The sequence below is a fragment of the Pan paniscus genome, chromosome 9 (assembly GCF_029289425.2).
Source record: "Pan paniscus chromosome 9, NHGRI_mPanPan1-v2.0_pri, whole genome shotgun sequence".
Classification (NCBI taxonomy): domain Eukaryota; kingdom Metazoa; phylum Chordata; class Mammalia; order Primates; family Hominidae; genus Pan; species Pan paniscus.
The window spans coordinates 11861671-11880174 of NC_073258.2; the positions used below are offsets into that span (position 1 = coordinate 11861671).

The 18504-nt window shown below is 39.6% G+C and overlaps 1 protein-coding gene and 1 non-coding gene across 2 annotated transcripts in view; both read left to right on the forward strand.

Annotated features, from left to right (window-relative positions):
• The window catches only part of IPO7 (importin 7), a 62607-nt gene that overhangs the window by 34283 nt on the left and 9820 nt on the right, over window positions 1-18504 (forward strand). The window contains exons 7-20 of the mRNA XM_003818140.7: window positions 1536-1630; window positions 1739-1823; window positions 4122-4256; window positions 4893-4992; window positions 6030-6106; window positions 6262-6378; window positions 9645-9734; window positions 10134-10299; window positions 10777-10937; window positions 11981-12109; window positions 14678-14744; window positions 14829-14954; window positions 16040-16137; window positions 17378-17473. Of these exons, the coding sequence (XP_003818188.1) occupies window positions 1536-1630; window positions 1739-1823; window positions 4122-4256; window positions 4893-4992; window positions 6030-6106; window positions 6262-6378; window positions 9645-9734; window positions 10134-10299; window positions 10777-10937; window positions 11981-12109; window positions 14678-14744; window positions 14829-14954; window positions 16040-16137; window positions 17378-17473 (1542 nt within the window). The remainder of the gene's footprint in view (window positions 1-1535; window positions 1631-1738; window positions 1824-4121; window positions 4257-4892; window positions 4993-6029; window positions 6107-6261; window positions 6379-9644; window positions 9735-10133; window positions 10300-10776; window positions 10938-11980; window positions 12110-14677; window positions 14745-14828; window positions 14955-16039; window positions 16138-17377; window positions 17474-18504) is intronic.
• LOC112441278 (small nucleolar RNA SNORA23) lies at window positions 9876-10057 on the forward strand. The gene has a single exon (XR_003029215.1). It is a non-coding gene; the product is annotated as a small nucleolar RNA SNORA23 (small nucleolar RNA).

The following is an 18504-nucleotide window of genomic DNA, read 5'->3' on the forward strand; positions in this document are numbered from 1 at the left end:
GAACTTAGTAAGTAATCTTTTGTTCCTGGCTTCTTTCACTTAATATATTTATAAGATTCTTTCATGTTGTATAGTGGTAGTTTATTATTTTTTATTGCTGAGCGGTATCCCGTTGTATAGATATATCACAATTTAGGTATGTTGATGGACATCTGGGTAGTTTTACTTTTTCAGTATTATAGATAAAGCTATGAACATTCTTACGTGTCTTTTTGTGGTCACATGTTTTTCACACTCTTGCATAAACATCAAAGAAAGGAATTGGGTCATAAGGTAGGTGTATGTTTTACTTTACAAGTAACTTCCAAAGTGGCTGTAGCATTGCTTTCACTAGCGATGTATGAGAGTGTTCACTTGCTCTGTATATTCACTTCCTTATCCTACTTAAAAAAATATGTTATGGATAGGCTGGGCGTGGTGGCTCACGCCTGTAATCACAGCACTTTGGGAGGCTGAGGCGGGCGGATCACGAGGTTAGGAGATCAAGACCATCCTGGCCAACATGGTGAAACCCTATCTCTCCTAAAAATACAAACATTAGCTGGGCGTGGTGGTGCAAGCCTGTAGTCCCAGCTACTCGGGAGGCTGAGGCAGGAGAATCACTTGAACCAGGGAGGCAGAGGTTGCAGTGAGCCGAGATTGTGCCACTGCACTCCAGCCTGGCAACAGAGCGAGACTCTGTCTAAAAAAAAAATATATATATATAGATATGTTATGGGTGTCTTAGGTTATTAATGTATAATGATCCAGTTCCTTCTTTCAGTGATTGTATAGTAGTCTTTTATGGATCTTCCATAATTGAACATTATTAATGAATCTTCAGGTTCTTGGCAATTTTTTACCATTACAAATAATATGATAATTAATATTCTCATACACAAATCGTTGCGCATTTATACTTATATATCTGAAACTAGATTTCTGAAATGGAGTTTCTCATGCCCTTTCCATTATGAAACATACTGATTTTGATTAAGCTACAATTGTCATGGCCTTGACTATACTATTTAGATCTTGGCTAAAATGTTTGGCTTTAAGCTTGTAGAATTATTTTAAAAAGCATGTCTTTTATAACCAACTAGTGAAGCAGTGAGGATGCCTCTTTGATTTAAATAGGGTTAATACTTTTCCAAGTCTAACCTTCTACTATGAAAGGCCAACATCAGGCCAGGTGCAGTGGCTCACGCCTGTAATCCCAGCACTTTGGGAGGCCGAGGTGGGTGGATCACGAGGTCAGGAGATGGAGACCATCCTGGCTAACCCTGTCTCTACTAAAAATACAAAAACAAAATTAGCTGGGCGTTGTGGTGGCCACCTGTAGTCCCAGCTACTTGGGAGGCTGAGGCGGGAGAATTGTGTGAACCCGGGAGGCGCAGCTTGCAGTGAGCTGAGATGGCAATAGAGCAAGACTCCATCTCAAAAAAAAAAAAGGCCAGCATTAGCGAAGCATTCACATTTTTGTCAGTCTGTTCTCATCTCATGCTGTTCCCCCTATATTGTATTATCTCTATCATTAAATAAGTGTCTCTTTAAAGGAAACACTTCAAGTTGAAGAAGATGATCGACCTGAGTTACCATGGTGGAAATGCAAGAAGTGGGCCTTACATATTTTAGCAAGACTTTTTGAAAGGTAATCTCATCCATATATGGTGATTTAAATTAATTTATTAAGGTTTTGCTTTAAAGTGCTAGCATAAAGCATTATAAAGAAACAATGGGCATTTTGATGTTCTTTTAGATATGGAAGCCCTGGCAATGTTTCCAAGGAGTATAATGAATTTGCTGAAGTATTTCTGAAGGCATTTGCTGTTGGTGTCCAGCAAGTAAGTCTGTTTTTAGTTTTTCTCAGTGGAAGCATGGCATCTTTAAGTTAATTTATATATTGCTTATTTCCAGTTTCTTTGACATCTAAAGAATGTCTGTTTGGACCCTGTATCAGGTCTCAAACATTTTTGGTCTCAGGATCTCTTTATGTTCAAATTACTTAGGATACCATTGGGTTCTCATTTATGTGAGTTATACCTAGTAATATTTATCATATTAGAAATTAGAGTAAACAGTTCATTAAAATATAGTAACAGGCCTATTATATGTTAAGATAATAATTTTTTTTTCTCTTGTTGCCCAGGTTGGAGTGCAGTGGCGTAATCTCGGCTCACTGCAACTTCTGCCTCCCAGGTTCAAGCGATTCTCCTGCCTCATCAGCCTCCCAAGTAGCTGGGATTATAGGCATGTGCCACCACACCTGGCTAATTTTGAATTTTTAGTAGAGACGGGTTTTCTCCATGTTGGTCAGGCTGGTCTTGAACTCCTGACCTCAGGTGATCCGCCTGCCTTGGCCTCCCAAAGTGCTGGGATTACAGGCATGAACCCCTACCCCCGGCCCAGAATTCTAATTTTTGCTTGAAACCTCAAGTTTTAACACCAGTAACATATTGTCAGCAATTTTCCTTGAAATGATGGACTCGTTTTATTCATTTTTGAGAATATAATCCTATAATCCCAGCACTTTGGGAGGCCAGGGCGGGCAGATCACGAGGTCAGGAGTTCGAGACCAGCCTGGCCAACATGGTGAAACCCCGTCTGTACTAAAAATACAAAAATTAGCTGGGCGTGGTGGTGCGTGCCTGTAATCCCAGCTATTGGGGAGGCTGAGGCAGGAGAATGGCTTGAACCCAGGAGGCAGAGGTTGCAGTGGGCTTGAGATCACGCCACTGCACTCCAGCCTGGGTTACAGAGCAAGACTCCATCTCAAAAAAAAAAAATTCTTAAGAAAAACTTGTTCTAAGGCTGGGCGCAGTGGCTCACGCCTGTAATCCCAGCACTTTGGGAGGCCAAGGCGGGCGGATCACGAGGTCAGGAGATCAAGACCATCCTGGCTAACACAGTGAAACCCCATTTCTACTAAAAATTCAAAAATGTAGCCGGGCGTGGTGGCGGGCGCCTGTATTCCCAGCTGCTTGGGAGGCTGAGGCAGGAGAATGGCGTGAACCCGGGGGGTGCAGCTTGCGGTGAGCAGAGATCCTGCTACTGCACTCCAGCCTGGGCGACAGAGCGAGACTCCGTCTCAAAAAAAAAAAAAAAAGAAAAACTTGTTCTGTAAGAATATGGCTGTAAAGAATACAGTGACTTGGCGGGCGCGGTGGCTCACGCCTATAATCCCAGCACTTTGGAAGGCCATGGCAGGCAGATCACCTGAGGTCAGGAGTTCGAGACCAGCCTGACCAACATGGAGAAATCCCGTCTCTACTAAAAATACAAAATTAGCCAGGTGTGGTGGTGCATGTCTGTAATCCCAGCTACTCGGGAGGCTGAGGCAGGAGAATCACTTGAACCCAGGAGGCGGAGTTTGCGGTGGGCCGAGATTGCACCATTGAGCAAAACTCCATCTCAAATAAATAAATAAATAAATAAATGAAAATACTGTGAATTTAATATCATACTCTCTTGATTCAAATAAGGCATCAGAACATTTAACACCATGGTTTTGTATCATTGGTGCAAGTACTCATTTACTCAAAACACAGTTTTTAAAAAAAAAAAATCATTATGAAAGTAGCTTTAAACTAGTAGATCCTCTGAAATAGTCTTGGGGACCACTAGAGGTTTGTGGACCACATTTTGCGTATCAGTGTTCTGAAACATGAAGTAGAGTTAGAACTATTGACAGATGCTAAATAGGCAGTTGACTGCTTTGGGTAAGGTTTTCCCAGAAGATGGCTTTAACAAGATAGGGTTTTCTCCCAATACTGTGGTTTTTCAATAGGTAGCAAATGGGTTAGGTGTGGTGACTTACACCTGTAATCCCAGCACTTTGGGAGGCTGAGATGGGAGAATCGCTTGAGGCCAGGAGTTAGAGACCAGCCGGGGCAACGTAGTGAGACACTGTCTCTAACAACAACAATAACAAAAAAAAAAACCCAGAAAAACGAAGATAGTATATAGTTTTCTCTTCTTTTCATTCTTAATCAGAAATGAGTTAAATTATTTTTCAAAGTATATGGTTGTTTTTCTTGATGATGAGCTTGGCATTAAGATACGTGTTAACTGTTTTTACTGGCTTGTAAGTGGTTGAAATTTCTATTTGAACATTGATTTTTGATCGAAAATTTTTTTCCAAGGTTTTATTGAAGGTGTTATATCAGTACAAGGAGAAGCAATATATGGCTCCTCGAGTTTTACAACAGACATTAAATTATATTAATCAAGGAGTTTCTCATGCTCTCACCTGGAAGAATCTGAAGCCCCATATACAAGTAATAATTTTTATCTGAAATGTTTTTATAGCAAATATAATAGAAATAACATCAATTGCCATAAAGGTTGAAAAATTGCATGTTTGTTGAGTTGTGTTACTTAGTCTACTTCTGGTGATTGTTTTGAGAATATAGCAGAAAAAGGAGACAAGACAGTGACATAAAGTTATGAGAGGTATCTTGTGAATATCCAACTTATCTTTTAATCCAAAACTGTTGTCTTCAAACTTGCAATTTAAGTTCTTAATATTGGACTATGATTATATTTTATCATGTAGTTTGGAGTAGCCAAGGGACTTTATTTCACCAGATTCGTTTCTAGGATAAATGACTTACCTGCTATTTCTATGAATAATTTATGTGCTTTATTTAGAGCTGTAGAATTTTATAGACTATATATACTTAGAATACTTAATTGCGACCTTTGTACACATATATCTTAAAGTTACTTGTTACAGAAAGGGGAAGTACATGTAGTTTGATAGTTGATCTTAGAACACATTAAATGCATTACTAACATTTGATATTAAGCTTTAAAATACATATAGTGTTACTTTGGTTTTAATACTTAAAGGAAATTTGAAGGTTTAAATTTGAAAACTGATGGTTATTGTTTTCTTAACTTTTAAATTGCAGGGCATTATCCAAGATGTTATTTTTCCATTGATGTGCTATACAGATGCTGATGAGGAACTTTGGCAAGAAGACCCTTACGAATATATACGCATGAAATTTGGTAGGGAATTTTCACGTTTTTAGAAACAAAAAATGTCAGTAATTAAGATTACAGTGATTGTGTGTAGCCAACCTAGGGGGTATTATGTATCTTCTTTCTTGTTTTAATGTAATTGATCCCTTGTGTAGTCCTTTTTGGGGCTATTTATTAATTATGACATTTGATAATGATAATCTTATTTTTGGCGGACACAAATTCAATACTGTTAAGTTTTTATTACTGAATACCAAAACTGTTAGATATTCAAGATTACACCTCAACACTAAATGTCTCAACTATACTTTTGGATCTTATGTTAGCCATCATATGAGTGGGAAATGAGAAAACACATCTAGGAAGCTGGAGTCACATGAAGTCCTTGCACAGAACTAAAAAATTGTAATTTGGCTAATAATGTTGAATATTGGTCCTTATTCTTACCAAGTCATTTGTGCTTTTTGCAGCTTGTACTTTTGTGACCCTGTTGTGAAAATTCTCACATCAGTGGTGTTTCATACATACGATTTAAACTGCTGAGTTCTGTGTTAATAAATAAAAATGAAAGCTATTAGGAGGAATTCATGGATTAACATTTAATTTTCACAGGCCAGGTGCGGTGGCTAAGGCCTGTAAATCCCAACATGTTGGGAGGCCTAGGCAGGCAGATCGTTTGAGGTCAGGAGTTTGAGACCAGCCTGGCCAATATAGTGAAACCCCATCTCTACTGAAAATACAAAAATTAGCCGGGCGTGGTGGCAGGCACCTGTAAACCAGCTACTTGGGAGGCTGAGGCAGGAGAATTGCTTGAACCTGGGAGATGGAGGTTGCAGTGAGCCGAGATCGCCCACTGCACTCCAGCCTGAGTGACAGAGCGAGACTCCATCTCAAAACAAACAAAAGCATTCAATTAGTACAGAAAAGACATTGAATTCAGCTTTTGCAAAATTATAAAGGGATCTGGGATCATTTTCAAACCTTATGTAAAGATTAAGCATGTTTTTTAATGCTTTGTTGAAGAAATTAATGTTTATTGTCTTAATTTTAAACTTGTTCTCTAGATGTGTTTGAAGATTTCATTTCTCCTACCACTGCTGCCCAGACACTTTTGTTTACAGCCTGTAGTAAGAGGAAAGAGGTAGGCTTATTTAATGTTTAGATAACTTTTCTGTATTATTTAAAATTTATTCAACTATACACTTTTTAAATGTTAGTCATGTGAGTCATTTTGTTAGTATGTTTTTTAAGGACTGTTGGCCTATTCAATAACAATACTTTTCTCTTTTAATCTAGGTACTGCAAAAGACTATGGGATTTTGTTACCAGATTCTTACAGAACCAAATGCTGACCCTCGAAAAAAAGATGGAGCCCTGCATATGATTGGCTCTTTAGCTGAAATACTTCTGAAGGTATTCTTTAGTGTGTTTGTATGTGCATGAGTATGCAAGTAGTTTTAAAAAATAAATAGCCAGCCAGGGACAGTGGCTCACTTCTATAATCCCAGCACTTTCGGGATGCTGAGGCAGGCAGATTGCCTGAGCCCAGGAGTTTGAGACCAGCCTGGGCAACATAGTGCTACCCCCATCTCTATAAGGGTAAAAAATAGGCCGGGTGTGGTGGCTTATGCCTGTAATCCCAGCTATTTGGGAGGCCAGGGCAGGGGGATCACCTGAGGTCAGGAGTTGAAGACCAGCCTGGCCAACATGGTGAAACCCCGTCTCTACTAAAAATAGAAAAATCAGCCAGGCGTGATGGCTCACGCCTGTAATCCCAGCATTTTGGGAGACCGAGGTGGTCGGATCATGAGGTCAGGAGATCGAGACCATCCTGGCTAACACAGTGAAACCCCATCTCTACTAAAAAATAAAAAAAAAAATTAGCCGGGCATGGTGGCTGGCGCCTGTAGTCCCAGCTACTCAGGAGGCTGAGGCAGGAGAATGGCTTGAACCCAGGACATGGAGTTTGCAGTGAGCCCAGATCACGCCACTGCAATCCAGCCTGGGCGACAGAGTGAGACTCCGTCTCCAAAAAAAAAAAAAAAAATCAGCTGGGCATGGTGGTGGGCACCTGTAATCCCAGCTACTTAGGAGGCTGAGGCAGGAGAATCACTTGAACTTGGGAGGCGGAGGCTGCAGTGAGCCGAGGTCACGCCACTGCACTCCATGCTCCAGTCCAGGCGACAGAGACTCCGTCTCAAAAAAAAAATAAAAGAAAAAAACAACCTTATGGAGTGTACAACTCAGTGGTTTTTAGTTTATTCACAGTTGTATAACTATCACCCCCAGAAGGAACTCTGTACATTAGCAATCACTCCACATATCACCCCAAATCTCCCAACCCTAGGCTACCTTTAGTCCACATTTTTTCTATGGATTTGTTTATTGTGGACATTTTATATAAATGGAATCATATAATATGTAGCTCTTTGTGGGTGACTTCTTTCATTTAGTGTAATGTTTTCAAGGATTATCTGTGTTGTAGCATGTTTCAGTACTTTTTCCTTTTTGTTGCCAAATTATATTTCATTATATTAATATACCACATTTTATTTACTCATTCATTAGTTGTTTCTACTTTCTGGCTGCTTACAAATGTTGCTGTGAACATTCATGTTTAAATTTTTATGTGGACATACGTTTTCATTTTTCATGGGTATATACCTAGGAGTATGAATTGCTTGTCATAATTTGAGACACCGCAGGACCCATTTTCCAACGTAGCTATACCATTTTATATTTCTGCCAGCAGTATATTTTGATTATAGCCATCCTAGTGAACGTGAAGCATTATGTCTTTGTGGCTTAGAAATTTTTCATGTGCTTACTATCCGTTTGTATATTTTCTTTAGAGAATATCTATTCAAATTCCTTGCCCCAAAAAAATTGCTTGCCTTTGTTTTTTTTCTTTTTATTTTTTGAGATGGAGTCTTGCTCTGTCGCCCAGGCTGGAGTGCAGTGGTGAGATCTTGGCTCGCTGCAGCCACCAGTCTTCCACATTCAAGTGATTCTCCTGCCTCAGCCTCCCAAGTAGCTGAGATTTCCGCCCCCCTGCCCCCCCCCCATATGCTGGAGTGCAGTGGCGCAATCTCGACTCACTGCAACCTCTACCTTCCGGGTTCAAGTGATTCTCATGCCTCAGGTGCCTGCCACCAGCCTAATTTTTGTATTTTTAGTAGAGACGGGGTTTTGCCATGTTGGCCAGGCTGGTCTCAAACTCCTGGCTTCAGGTGATCCGCCTGCCTCAGCCTCCCAAAGTGCCAGGATTACAGGCGTGAGCCACTGTGCCTGGCCCTTGCCCATTTTTAATTGGGTTATTGTCTTTTTATAATTGAGTTGTTAGAAATCTTTACATTCTAAAGCCAGGCACTAAGTACTCACAGAATATTTAGTCATTGTATCTTTTATCTTTTCGTTTTTTGGAAATGGAGCCTCATTCTGTTATACAGGTTGGAGTGCAGTGGCGTGATCTCTGCTCACTACAACCTCCACCTCCTGAGTTCAAGCGATTCTCCTGCCTCAGCCTCCCGAGTAGGTGGGACTGCAGACACCTGCCACCACACCAGCTAATTTTTATATTTTCAGTAGAGATGGGGTTTCACCATGTTGGCCTGGCTAGTCTCAAACTCCTGACCTCAGGTGATCCACCCGCCTCGGCTTCCCAAAATGCTGGGATTACAGGCGTGAATCACTGCACCCGGCTGTCTTTCATCTTTTCTGTACCTGTTCACCCATCCTTCTCTTTGTTTATGAAGTATGTATTAAAGACATTCTAATCATTTGTGGCATAGAAGGCTGCGAATTAGTGAGTTCTCTTGGCAAATTCAAGTTTATCTATTCTTACCTTTCACTCGGCTTCACTTAGTGGTAATACCTTACATAGGTAGGCAAAGTTATCAAAAACATGAAGTTGATTTTGGTATGCTACTATCAACTAATCCATGGACCTTTTTAAAGTTTCACAAGATTTCCCACTATGTCCTTTTTTCTGTTCCATGACCCAGTCTAGGGTCTCACATTGCATTAAGTTGTCATGTCTGATTATGTAAGTGTTGATATATAAGTGTCTTATGTTTTTAATGTTGATTTAATGTGCAGTTTAAGGAACTCTTCTAAAAAGCTTCTTTCCACTTAGAAAATACTTACTTTGAATACTGAGAGTGCCTTTTTAGAGAATCACTTGAATCTGGGAGGTGGACATTGCAGTGAGCCGAAATTGTGCCACTGCACTCCAGCCTGGGCGACAGAGCAAGACTCCGTCTCAAAAAAAAGGAAAAAAAAGAGTGTGCCTTTTTAGATAGCCAGTTTATTCGTTTGAAAGCAGGATTTTTCTCAGGTTATGTTATTTTCAGCCAGAAACTTTATCAGACAAGTTTTTTCATTATAAAAGTTTCATAGTAACAGATAAAATTAACCAAACTTACATCATTCGAACACTATTGCTGGTAAGATTTGGCATAATGGCTTTCTAATCGAGGAATATAAAAACGTGAAAATGTGTTTAGTTTTTTGGTGGTGAAGTTCTGGAATAAGAAAATTGGTTGTGGATTCTGGGGTTCAAAGAATGAGAATAAATATATGTAACATTAATAGTCATTTTTAACAGTGTTATATCTGTTTGGAAATTGAGATGATTATATTTGGAACTGTATCAAAATAACTGTTGTTTATATTTACAGAAAAAGATCTATAAAGATCAGATGGAATACATGTTGCAGAATCATGTATTCCCTCTCTTCAGCAGTGAACTAGGCTACATGAGAGCAAGGGTATGTTTTAAAGCTGCATTATTTATATACTTTTGTCTTGTAATGAATGACTGTGGACTTTTATATTGAAACTTTTAAATGTTCACTTTGAAGCCTGTGTTTTATTTTAGGTTTCTGTTTAATGTAAATCTTTACATGGCTGCTGTAATGTGTGCATAGGTTTCATCTGTGTCTGGTAGCAGTGTCTGTCTGTGTTTTGCTTTCAGATCTTGCTATCCACACAAATATCATGCGGCCAAAGAGTAACTTGGGATCATAGTACTGGTCTAGTGTTGTCTCTGGACACATCTACCACTGGCCAGCCTCCAAATTCCCACACACAGAACTCAGGGAATAGAGATTAGCTTGGGGGAATTTAAGGTAAGGTATCTACAGTAACTCACTGTGTTTTTACAAAAGGCTTGCTGGGTACTTCACTATTTTTGTGAAGTGAAGTTCAAAAGTGATCAGAACCTTCAAACAGCCTTAGAGCTAACAAGAAGATGTCTGATTGATGATAGAGAAATGCCTGTGAAAGTGGAAGCTGCCATTGCCCTTCAAGTATTGATCAGCAATCAAGAAAAAGGTAAAGGATTTTTGTATGTCAAGAAAAGTGAATGTTGGCCAGGTGCGGTAGGTCACACCTGTAATCTTAGCACTTCGGTAGGCTTAGGTGGGAAGAGCGCTTGAAGCCAGGTGTTCAAGACCAGCCTGGGCAACATCTCTACAAAAAAATTTTTTAAAATTAACTGGACATAGTGGCATGTACCTGTAGTGCCAGCTACTTGGGAGTCTGAGGCAGCAGGATCACTAGAGCCCGACAGTTCGAGGCTGCAGTGTGCTACGATTGCCACTACCCTCCAGCCTGGGCAACAGATCAAAACCCTGCCTCTTATAAAATATATATATATATATTAATTGTAAAAAGCCATAATCCTAGAAACTTGGCATACTTCCTTTTTATGTGAAAGTACTTTTTAAAAAAAACTCATCGATATTTGTTATATCAGGTTTTAAGAAGTTTTAGGGGTTTTACGCAAGTTTTTTACTCTTTCTCTTACAGCTAAAGAATATATCACACCATTCATCAGACCTGTAATGCAGGCTCTTCTTCATATTATAAGAGAAACAGAAAATGATGACCTTACCAATGTAATTCAGAAAATGATCTGTGAATATAGTGAAGAAGTTACTCCTATTGCAGTAGAAATGACACAACATTTGGTATGTTGTTTGAACCTACCATATTTGCAAGCATTTTAATGTAGCTCTCAGTATGTTCCAGGTTGTGTCACCAGTGGCTTGCCTTACCTTATAGCAGTCAACCTTTTTGGCACCTGGGTTCGGTTTCATGGAAGATAATTTTTCCACAGATGGTCCAGGGGAGATGGCTTTGGGATGAAACTGTTCCACCTCTTATCATCAGACAGGCAATGGTTTCTCATAAGGAGTGTGCAACCTAGATCCTTGAATGCACATTTCACAGTAGGGTTCACACTCCTGTGAGAATTTCCGGGAGTAATGCTCACTCACCTACCACTTATCTACTGGTCCTAACAGGCCATGGACCGGTACCAGTCCACTGCCTGGAGACTGGGGACCCCTGCCTTATAGTAGATATTTCACAGACATTACTGTGTAGCACGTAAAGCCCTTGACAGATACTTAACTTACTTAATTCTAACACAATCGTGTGTCAGAATTATTCCTGTCTTACGGAGAAAATGTGAGGTATAAAATGGTTAATTGCCTAAGCTAGGCAGGGTGCGGTTGGGATTTATATATGGGTCTTCACGGTACTTGTTCTTAACTACTACCTCAAGCTGCAGCATGACTATCTGTGTAGTGGCCTGGAATGCTCAAAATAATCGATTGAATTTTACAAAAGATAAATCAGTGACCTCCTTGATGATTAAATATACTTTTATTTGGACATTGTCAAGTGTTAACCAGTAATATTAATGAAAACTATTCATAATATTAAGTACTTTTTATACCTTGCCTCATTTAGTCCTCATACGGTGTCTATGAAATCCCCGAAGTGGCAGGCAGAAGAGGTCAAGAGAAGTCAAGTAGCTTGTTTAAGGTCACCCAATGAGCAGACTATTTGATTATAGAGCTTAAGCTCTTTATTATCATTAATCAATTTGGAGACATTGATTTGTTGTGGTATCCCAATGAGAACGTTCTAAGAATTAAAAGTCTTAGACCAAAACATATTTATAATGCCTCAGTGACAAACTTGAGTTATATTCTCTTGAATCTAGGCAATGACATTTAACCAAGTAATCCAGACGGGGCCAGATGAAGAAGGTAGTGATGACAAAGCAGTTACTGCTATGGGAATTCTGAATACAATTGATACACTTCTTAGTGTAGTTGAAGATCATAAAGAGGTAAGAAGATGATCTAGTGTTGCAGTTTTTCAAGCCATTTTATGCTTTTTAGAGGGCTCTAATATCTCTCTGGCATCTCATGTACCATGTTTTTCCATTTTCCCTTTTATAAAGATAAGATTGGTACATTATATTTTAAGTTATAAAGTATTAGTAGAAGGAATAGGAAGCAGGTATTTGTTTTACCATCTTAGGGCTCAGGATTTTGGCTCCTCGTTAATGTTTTCTCAGATCCAGAAATATGGTGGTTCCCAGAAAAACAAAAATATTTTTCTTAGTTTTCTTTTTCTTTGAAAAATTTTGGTTATACACATAGCATAAAATTTACAATCCTAACCATTTTTAAGTATATAGTTCACTAATATTAAGTATATCACATTGTTATGCAACCATCACTACCATCTTCCTAGGTTTCTTCTTTTCTAGTTGTCTTTTGGAAAAGTAAGAATTGTAATAATGGATTTTTTTTTTTGAGATGGAGTCTCGCTCTGTCGCCCAGGCTGGATTGCAATGGTCACTGCACCTGACCCTGAAATTGTTTTTCTTAACATAATGGAAATATTCTAAGTGTTAAGAATGTAATAAAGTTTAGGTGATTAAGAAGTTTTGGTTATAGTTTTCTTATTATTTACTCTCTTCTGTATGTTTTAAATAATTCCATTTTTAAAAAAATCCATTATTGGGCGGCCAGGCACAGTGGCTCATGCCTGTAATCCCAGCACTTTGAGAGGCCGAGGTGGGCAGATCACCTGAGGTCAGGAGTTCGAGACCAGCCTAGCCAACGTGGTGAAACCCCTGTCTCTACTAAAAATACAAAAATTAGCTGGGCATGGTGGCGGGCACCTGTAATCCGAGCTACTTGGGAGGCTGAGGCAGGAGAATCACTTGAACCCGAGAGGCAGAGGCTGCAGTGAGCGTAGATTGCGCCACTGCACTCCAGCCTGGGCGACAGAGTGAGACACTGTGTCAGAAAAGAAAGAAAAAGAAAAACAATTTGAGATAGATGCAGTTGAAAGCCCTCAGGGGACCACTTCCTAACCCCTTTTCCCTACTTCCTTTCTTCCCATAGAAGTAACACTGTCATGAATTTGGTGTTTATAATTCCAATGCAGATGCTTGTAATGTATCTCTTATCCATAAATTACATGTTTTCAGATTATCTGCAAGTTGCCTTTTGCAGCATGAGGTATTTCACTAAACTTTTTTTTTTTTTTTTTGAGACGGAGTCTCCCTTTGTTGCCTAGGCAGGAGTGCAGTGGCGCCATCTTGGCTCACCGCAACCTCTGCCTCCCAGGTTCAAGTGATTCTCCTGCCTCAGCCTCCTGAGTAACTGGGAGTACAGGCGCGCGCCACCACGCCCAGCTAATTTTTCTATTTTTAATAGAGACAGGGTTTCACCATGTTGGCAGGCAGGTCTGGAACTCCTGACCTCGAGTGATCCGCCTCCCTCGACCTCCCAAAGTGCAGAGATTACAGGCGTGAGTCACCACGCCAGCCACGTAAACCGTTTTTGTATTCTGCCTTATAATTGAATATAAGCAGAAGCCATGACCAATCCTATAGGTGCTTTATGTTTTAACAGATTAATTGTTTATTCTATTTTAGGAGTTGTAAATGTATTAAGTTCTGTATATTTGAAATGGATGTCTTGCTTTTATATCTGATTAGTGGATATTATTTTACCCTTCCTCCCCTTAACATTCTTATGGCCCTCAGGGATTTGGGATCTAATTTAGGACTATCTAGACAATTATAGAGGAATTTGTATTTCCTGTCAGTCTTGAGTTGGGGGCTGAGTTCACATTCCATGGTTCACTATATCTAATAAAATTTGAAAAACTAAGGTGACTTAAGGATTATTGAGATTCGTAGCAATAATGCCTTCCTTCGGATAATTTCTCTGTGAGTCATTGACAGTGACTTTTCAATTACATTGAGCTGAATTAATCTCTATTTGCACATAACAGATGGGCTATCTTCCGAATGGTTTTTTTTTTTTTTTTTGAGATGGAGTTTTGCTCTTGTTGCCCAGGCTGGACTGCAATGGCGCTCGGCTCACTGCAACCTCCACCTCCTGGGTTCAAGCAATTCTCCTGCCTCAGCTTCCCAAGTAGCTGGGATTACAGGCACCCGCCACCATGCCTGGCTAATTTTTTGTATTTTTAGTGGAGACGGGGTTTCACCATGCTGGCCAGGCTGGTTGCAAACTCCTGACCTCAGGTGATCCACCCACCTTGGCTTCCTAAAGTGCTGGGATTACAGGCGTGAGCCACCACGCCCGGCCAACTCCTTTATTTTCATAGTTGTTTGCATTTTTCGAGAATGTTGTTTTTTCCTTTTTAGGTAAATTAAGCTAGCCATTCCTTGTGTTTTTCTCATTGTGATGGTATTTTATTCTATTTTTATCTGAGATCACAATTTCATAATGTGTAAGTCATTTTAAAACAAAGACTTATTTTTTTCACAATATTGACTTTATATTTAAGTGTACTGAATTATAATATGCGTTGTCTTACTAAGTCATTTAGTGGGCTGTAACTGCATATGATTTTTTTTCTTCTCTTTTAGATAACCCAACAGCTTGAGGGAATCTGCTTACAGGTCATTGGTACTGTTTTACAACAGCATGTCTTAGGTATTATACCTCTGATTGTGCTAAGAATTTAGTGCTATTTCACATGAGCAAGCATTTTCCTAATGACTTAGTATTCTCTTTTAGAATTCTATGAGGAGATCTTCTCTTTAGCGCACAGTTTGACATGTCAACAAGTGTCTCCACAGATGTGGCAGCTACTCCCCCTTGTATTTGAAGTCTTTCAGCAAGATGGCTTTGATTACTTTACAGGTGAGTCAGATCAGCATGGAAATACTAAGGGTTTTCCCTGCTTTGATTTATTTGTAGCTTATCATTTGAACATACACTATTTTTTTTTTTTTTGAGTTGGAATTTCGCTCTTGTTGCCCAGGCTGGAGTGCAATGGTGCGATCTCAGCTCATCGCAACCTACGCCTCCTGGGTTCAAGTGATTCTCCTGCCTCAGCCTCCCAAGTAGCTGGGATTACAGGCATGCGCCACCATGCCCGGCTAATTTTGTATTTTTAGTAGAGACAGAGTTTCTCCATGTTGGTCAGACTGGTCTCAAACTCCCTACCTGAGGTGATCCGCCCGCCTCAGCCTCCCAAAGTGCTGGGATTACAGGCATGAGCCACTGCGCCTGGCCTGAACGTACACTTTTGAATGTTCAGACTGCTTCACTGTTCGGAACAATTATCAGTAGAAGTTAATGCTCTCAGTGGTGATGCACGATATTGATTTCTGCTATATAATTTAGTTATTTTAGGCTTATTCTTTGTTAACACAGATACATACCCACACACCCCCTTGTAATCTTATCCATATAAATGTAAAAATGTGTCTATAATTTTTATGTTTAAGAACAAAGAAAATCACTTTAATAATAGGTTCATTTCTGCATTTAATTATAAATGAATATGTTTTAATGAAAACTAAATGTTAAGGCCAGGCTTAGTGGATCACGCCTGTAATCCTAGTTCTTTGGGAAGGTGGGAAAGCACTTCAGTCCAGGAGTTCTCAACCAGCCTGGGCTATTAGACCCTGTCTCTAAAAAAATTTTTTTAAATTAATCAGGCGAGGTGGCGTGTGCCTATAGTCCCAGCTACCTGGGAGGCTGAGGTGGGAGGATCACCTGAGTCCAGGATTTTGGTGTTACAGTGAGTTTTAATCACACCACTGTATTGGGCACTCCATCCTTAGCAACAGAGTGAGAGTGTCCCCCCTCCCCCCAAAAAAAGGTGAATGTTAGAGACAAAATGATCTCATAGATTTGCCTTTTTCTAAGGAAATTTTTCAAAAGCAAAGAAAGCATTTGTGTTACTAAAGATGTGTAACCGATGTTTTTTATTAATACAGATATGATGCCCCTCCTTCATAATTATGTAACAGTTGATACAGACACACTTCTGTCTGACACCAAGTATCTTGAAATGATATACAGTATGTGCAAAAAGGTAGGTCATTTTTATATATCAGATTTAATGACGCTTCTGCTATAAAATGTATGAAACTGTGAAAACTCATGTGATACCACATTGTAGTAATAAACATGTAAACATGGATCTGACAGAATTAAGGGCTTTAAAAGTTAAAAGTCATTGGTCCCTAGATACCACAGTTTTGATAAATATATGTCTTTTGTGTGCCCTCTGACACTTGGAATTTGTTTTTGAATTTTAGAGTGCCCGGAGTTTAACTAACATAGTCTTATGGAATCAAAAGAAGGAAAGAGTCAAGAACTTGAGAGATTTTTGAAAGGATTAGGAATGGATAGAGATGTTTTATAAAGGAAAAGGTTAGCAGCTGTAGGTTTACAACGAGCAATAGGAATTGAATGTCCCCCTTTTGTTTGGTTGGGGAAACAAATAAACTGGAGTCCATCAATATCAAAGTCAGTGTAATTGGTAGCATTTTAATTTCTAGCAATGTCTGTTGTAGGTCGTTAGAAAATGATTTGCTCCATGAAGTTTTTAGATTTCTTTCACTCATCTCTTTCCTTTCTGAACACAAAGTCACACATAATCATCTAGTTATGTTAGTCATTGTTTACTGCCAATTATATTATTTATATTAATATTCTGGGAGCAGAGATATACCTATACTATCTACATATCTATTCCTGAACACTTATTCATATGTTTATACTCATCTAGTTTTCACTAGCCTTCAAGTCCATGTTCGTTTCTTGTCTGGAGTTTATAGGGCAACATTTGCCCTCAACAGGCTGCCTCTTCCTCCCTCCGTTCCTCCCTCCCCTACTGGTTTTTTGTGTTGTTGTTGTTTTCTTTTTTTAAAGAGAAAAGGGTTTCCTAGAAATGTCAACATCTTAGCTTTTTGTAGTTCTTTACATGAGAAAGGTTAGGTGTTTTAGCTACCACCTGTGTATGAGAAGTTAGTGGTTGTCAACTTGCTGTAATCCAGAATGGCACTACAGGATAGGTACTTTGATCACAAAGACCAAGATGCCAGAGGGCTAGACTATGAAAGATAGGAGGCAGACAGCTCCAGATCCTCACAGCTATCCAGATCCTTTAGTCTTTCATCTGTGCGATGAACATTGCAGTTATTCATATTAATTAGGGTACCTCAAGTAATACTCAGAGCCTGTACACAGGGTAGGAAATTGTTTCCTTGATTTAGATGCCTGATTTAAAGGATAAAGCCTTAGTGCAATTTATATTCTGTTTTGATCAGGTTCTTACAGGAGTTGCAGGAGAAGATGCAGAGTGTCATGCAGCAAAATTGTTAGAGGTCATCATTCTGCAGTGCAAAGGGCGTGGCATTGACCAGGTCAGTGAAGCTAATAATGATTTGTAGTTCAGAGGGGTAATCTTTTCCTTCCACTTTCTTTCTTCATTTTTTGGCATTTGTTGCGTATTCTGTATGTTTTTGTTTATTGAGACATCTAGACAACTAATATTTTTAGTTCAAAATTTAACTAATATGTAATAATGATCATATGTTTAATGTACAGGAATTGGACTAAGTTTTATGGCTACTTTGTTATCATGAAAGGTAAACTTTGGCTTAAGATTTTTTGGATAGCTTTAGTAATTAAATATCCATGGTCAGTTTTTTGTTTGTTTGTTTTGTTTTGTTTGTTTGTTGTTTTTTGTTTTTTTTGAGTCAGAGTCTTGCTCTGTTGCCCAGACTGGAATGCAGTGTCACATTCTCTGCTGACTGCAACCAGATTCAAGCGGTTCTCCTGCCTCAGCCTCCCAAGTAGCTGGGATTACAGATATACACCACCACACCCGCCTAATTATATATATATATATATATATATATATTTTTTTTTTTTTTTTTTGAGACGCTGTCTTGCCCTGTCGCCTAGGCTGGAGTGCAGTCGCGCAATCTCAGCTCACTGCAACCTCTGCCTCCCAGGTGCAAGCAGTTCTCTGCCTCCGCCTCCTGAGTAGCTGGGATTATAGGTGCCTGCCACCACACCTGGCTAATTTTTTATATTTTTAGTAGAGATGGAGTTTCGCCATTTTGGCCAGGCTGGTCTCAAACTCCTGACCTCAAGTGTTCTGCCCACCTCATACTCCCAAAGTGTTGGGATCTCAGGCATGAGCCACGTCACCCGGCCCACGGTCAATTTTAATAGGAACTTGTGAAGCCATGATTGATATCATCGTGAGCTTTTTATTTATTTTTTATTTATTTCATATACTTTTTTGAGACGGAGTCTTGCTCTGTCGCTCAGGCTGGAGTGCAGTGGCACGATCTCAGCTCACTGCCTCTGCCTGCCGGGTTCACGCCATTCTCCTTCCTCAGCCTCCCAAGTAGCTGGGACTACTGGCACCCACCACCACGCCTGG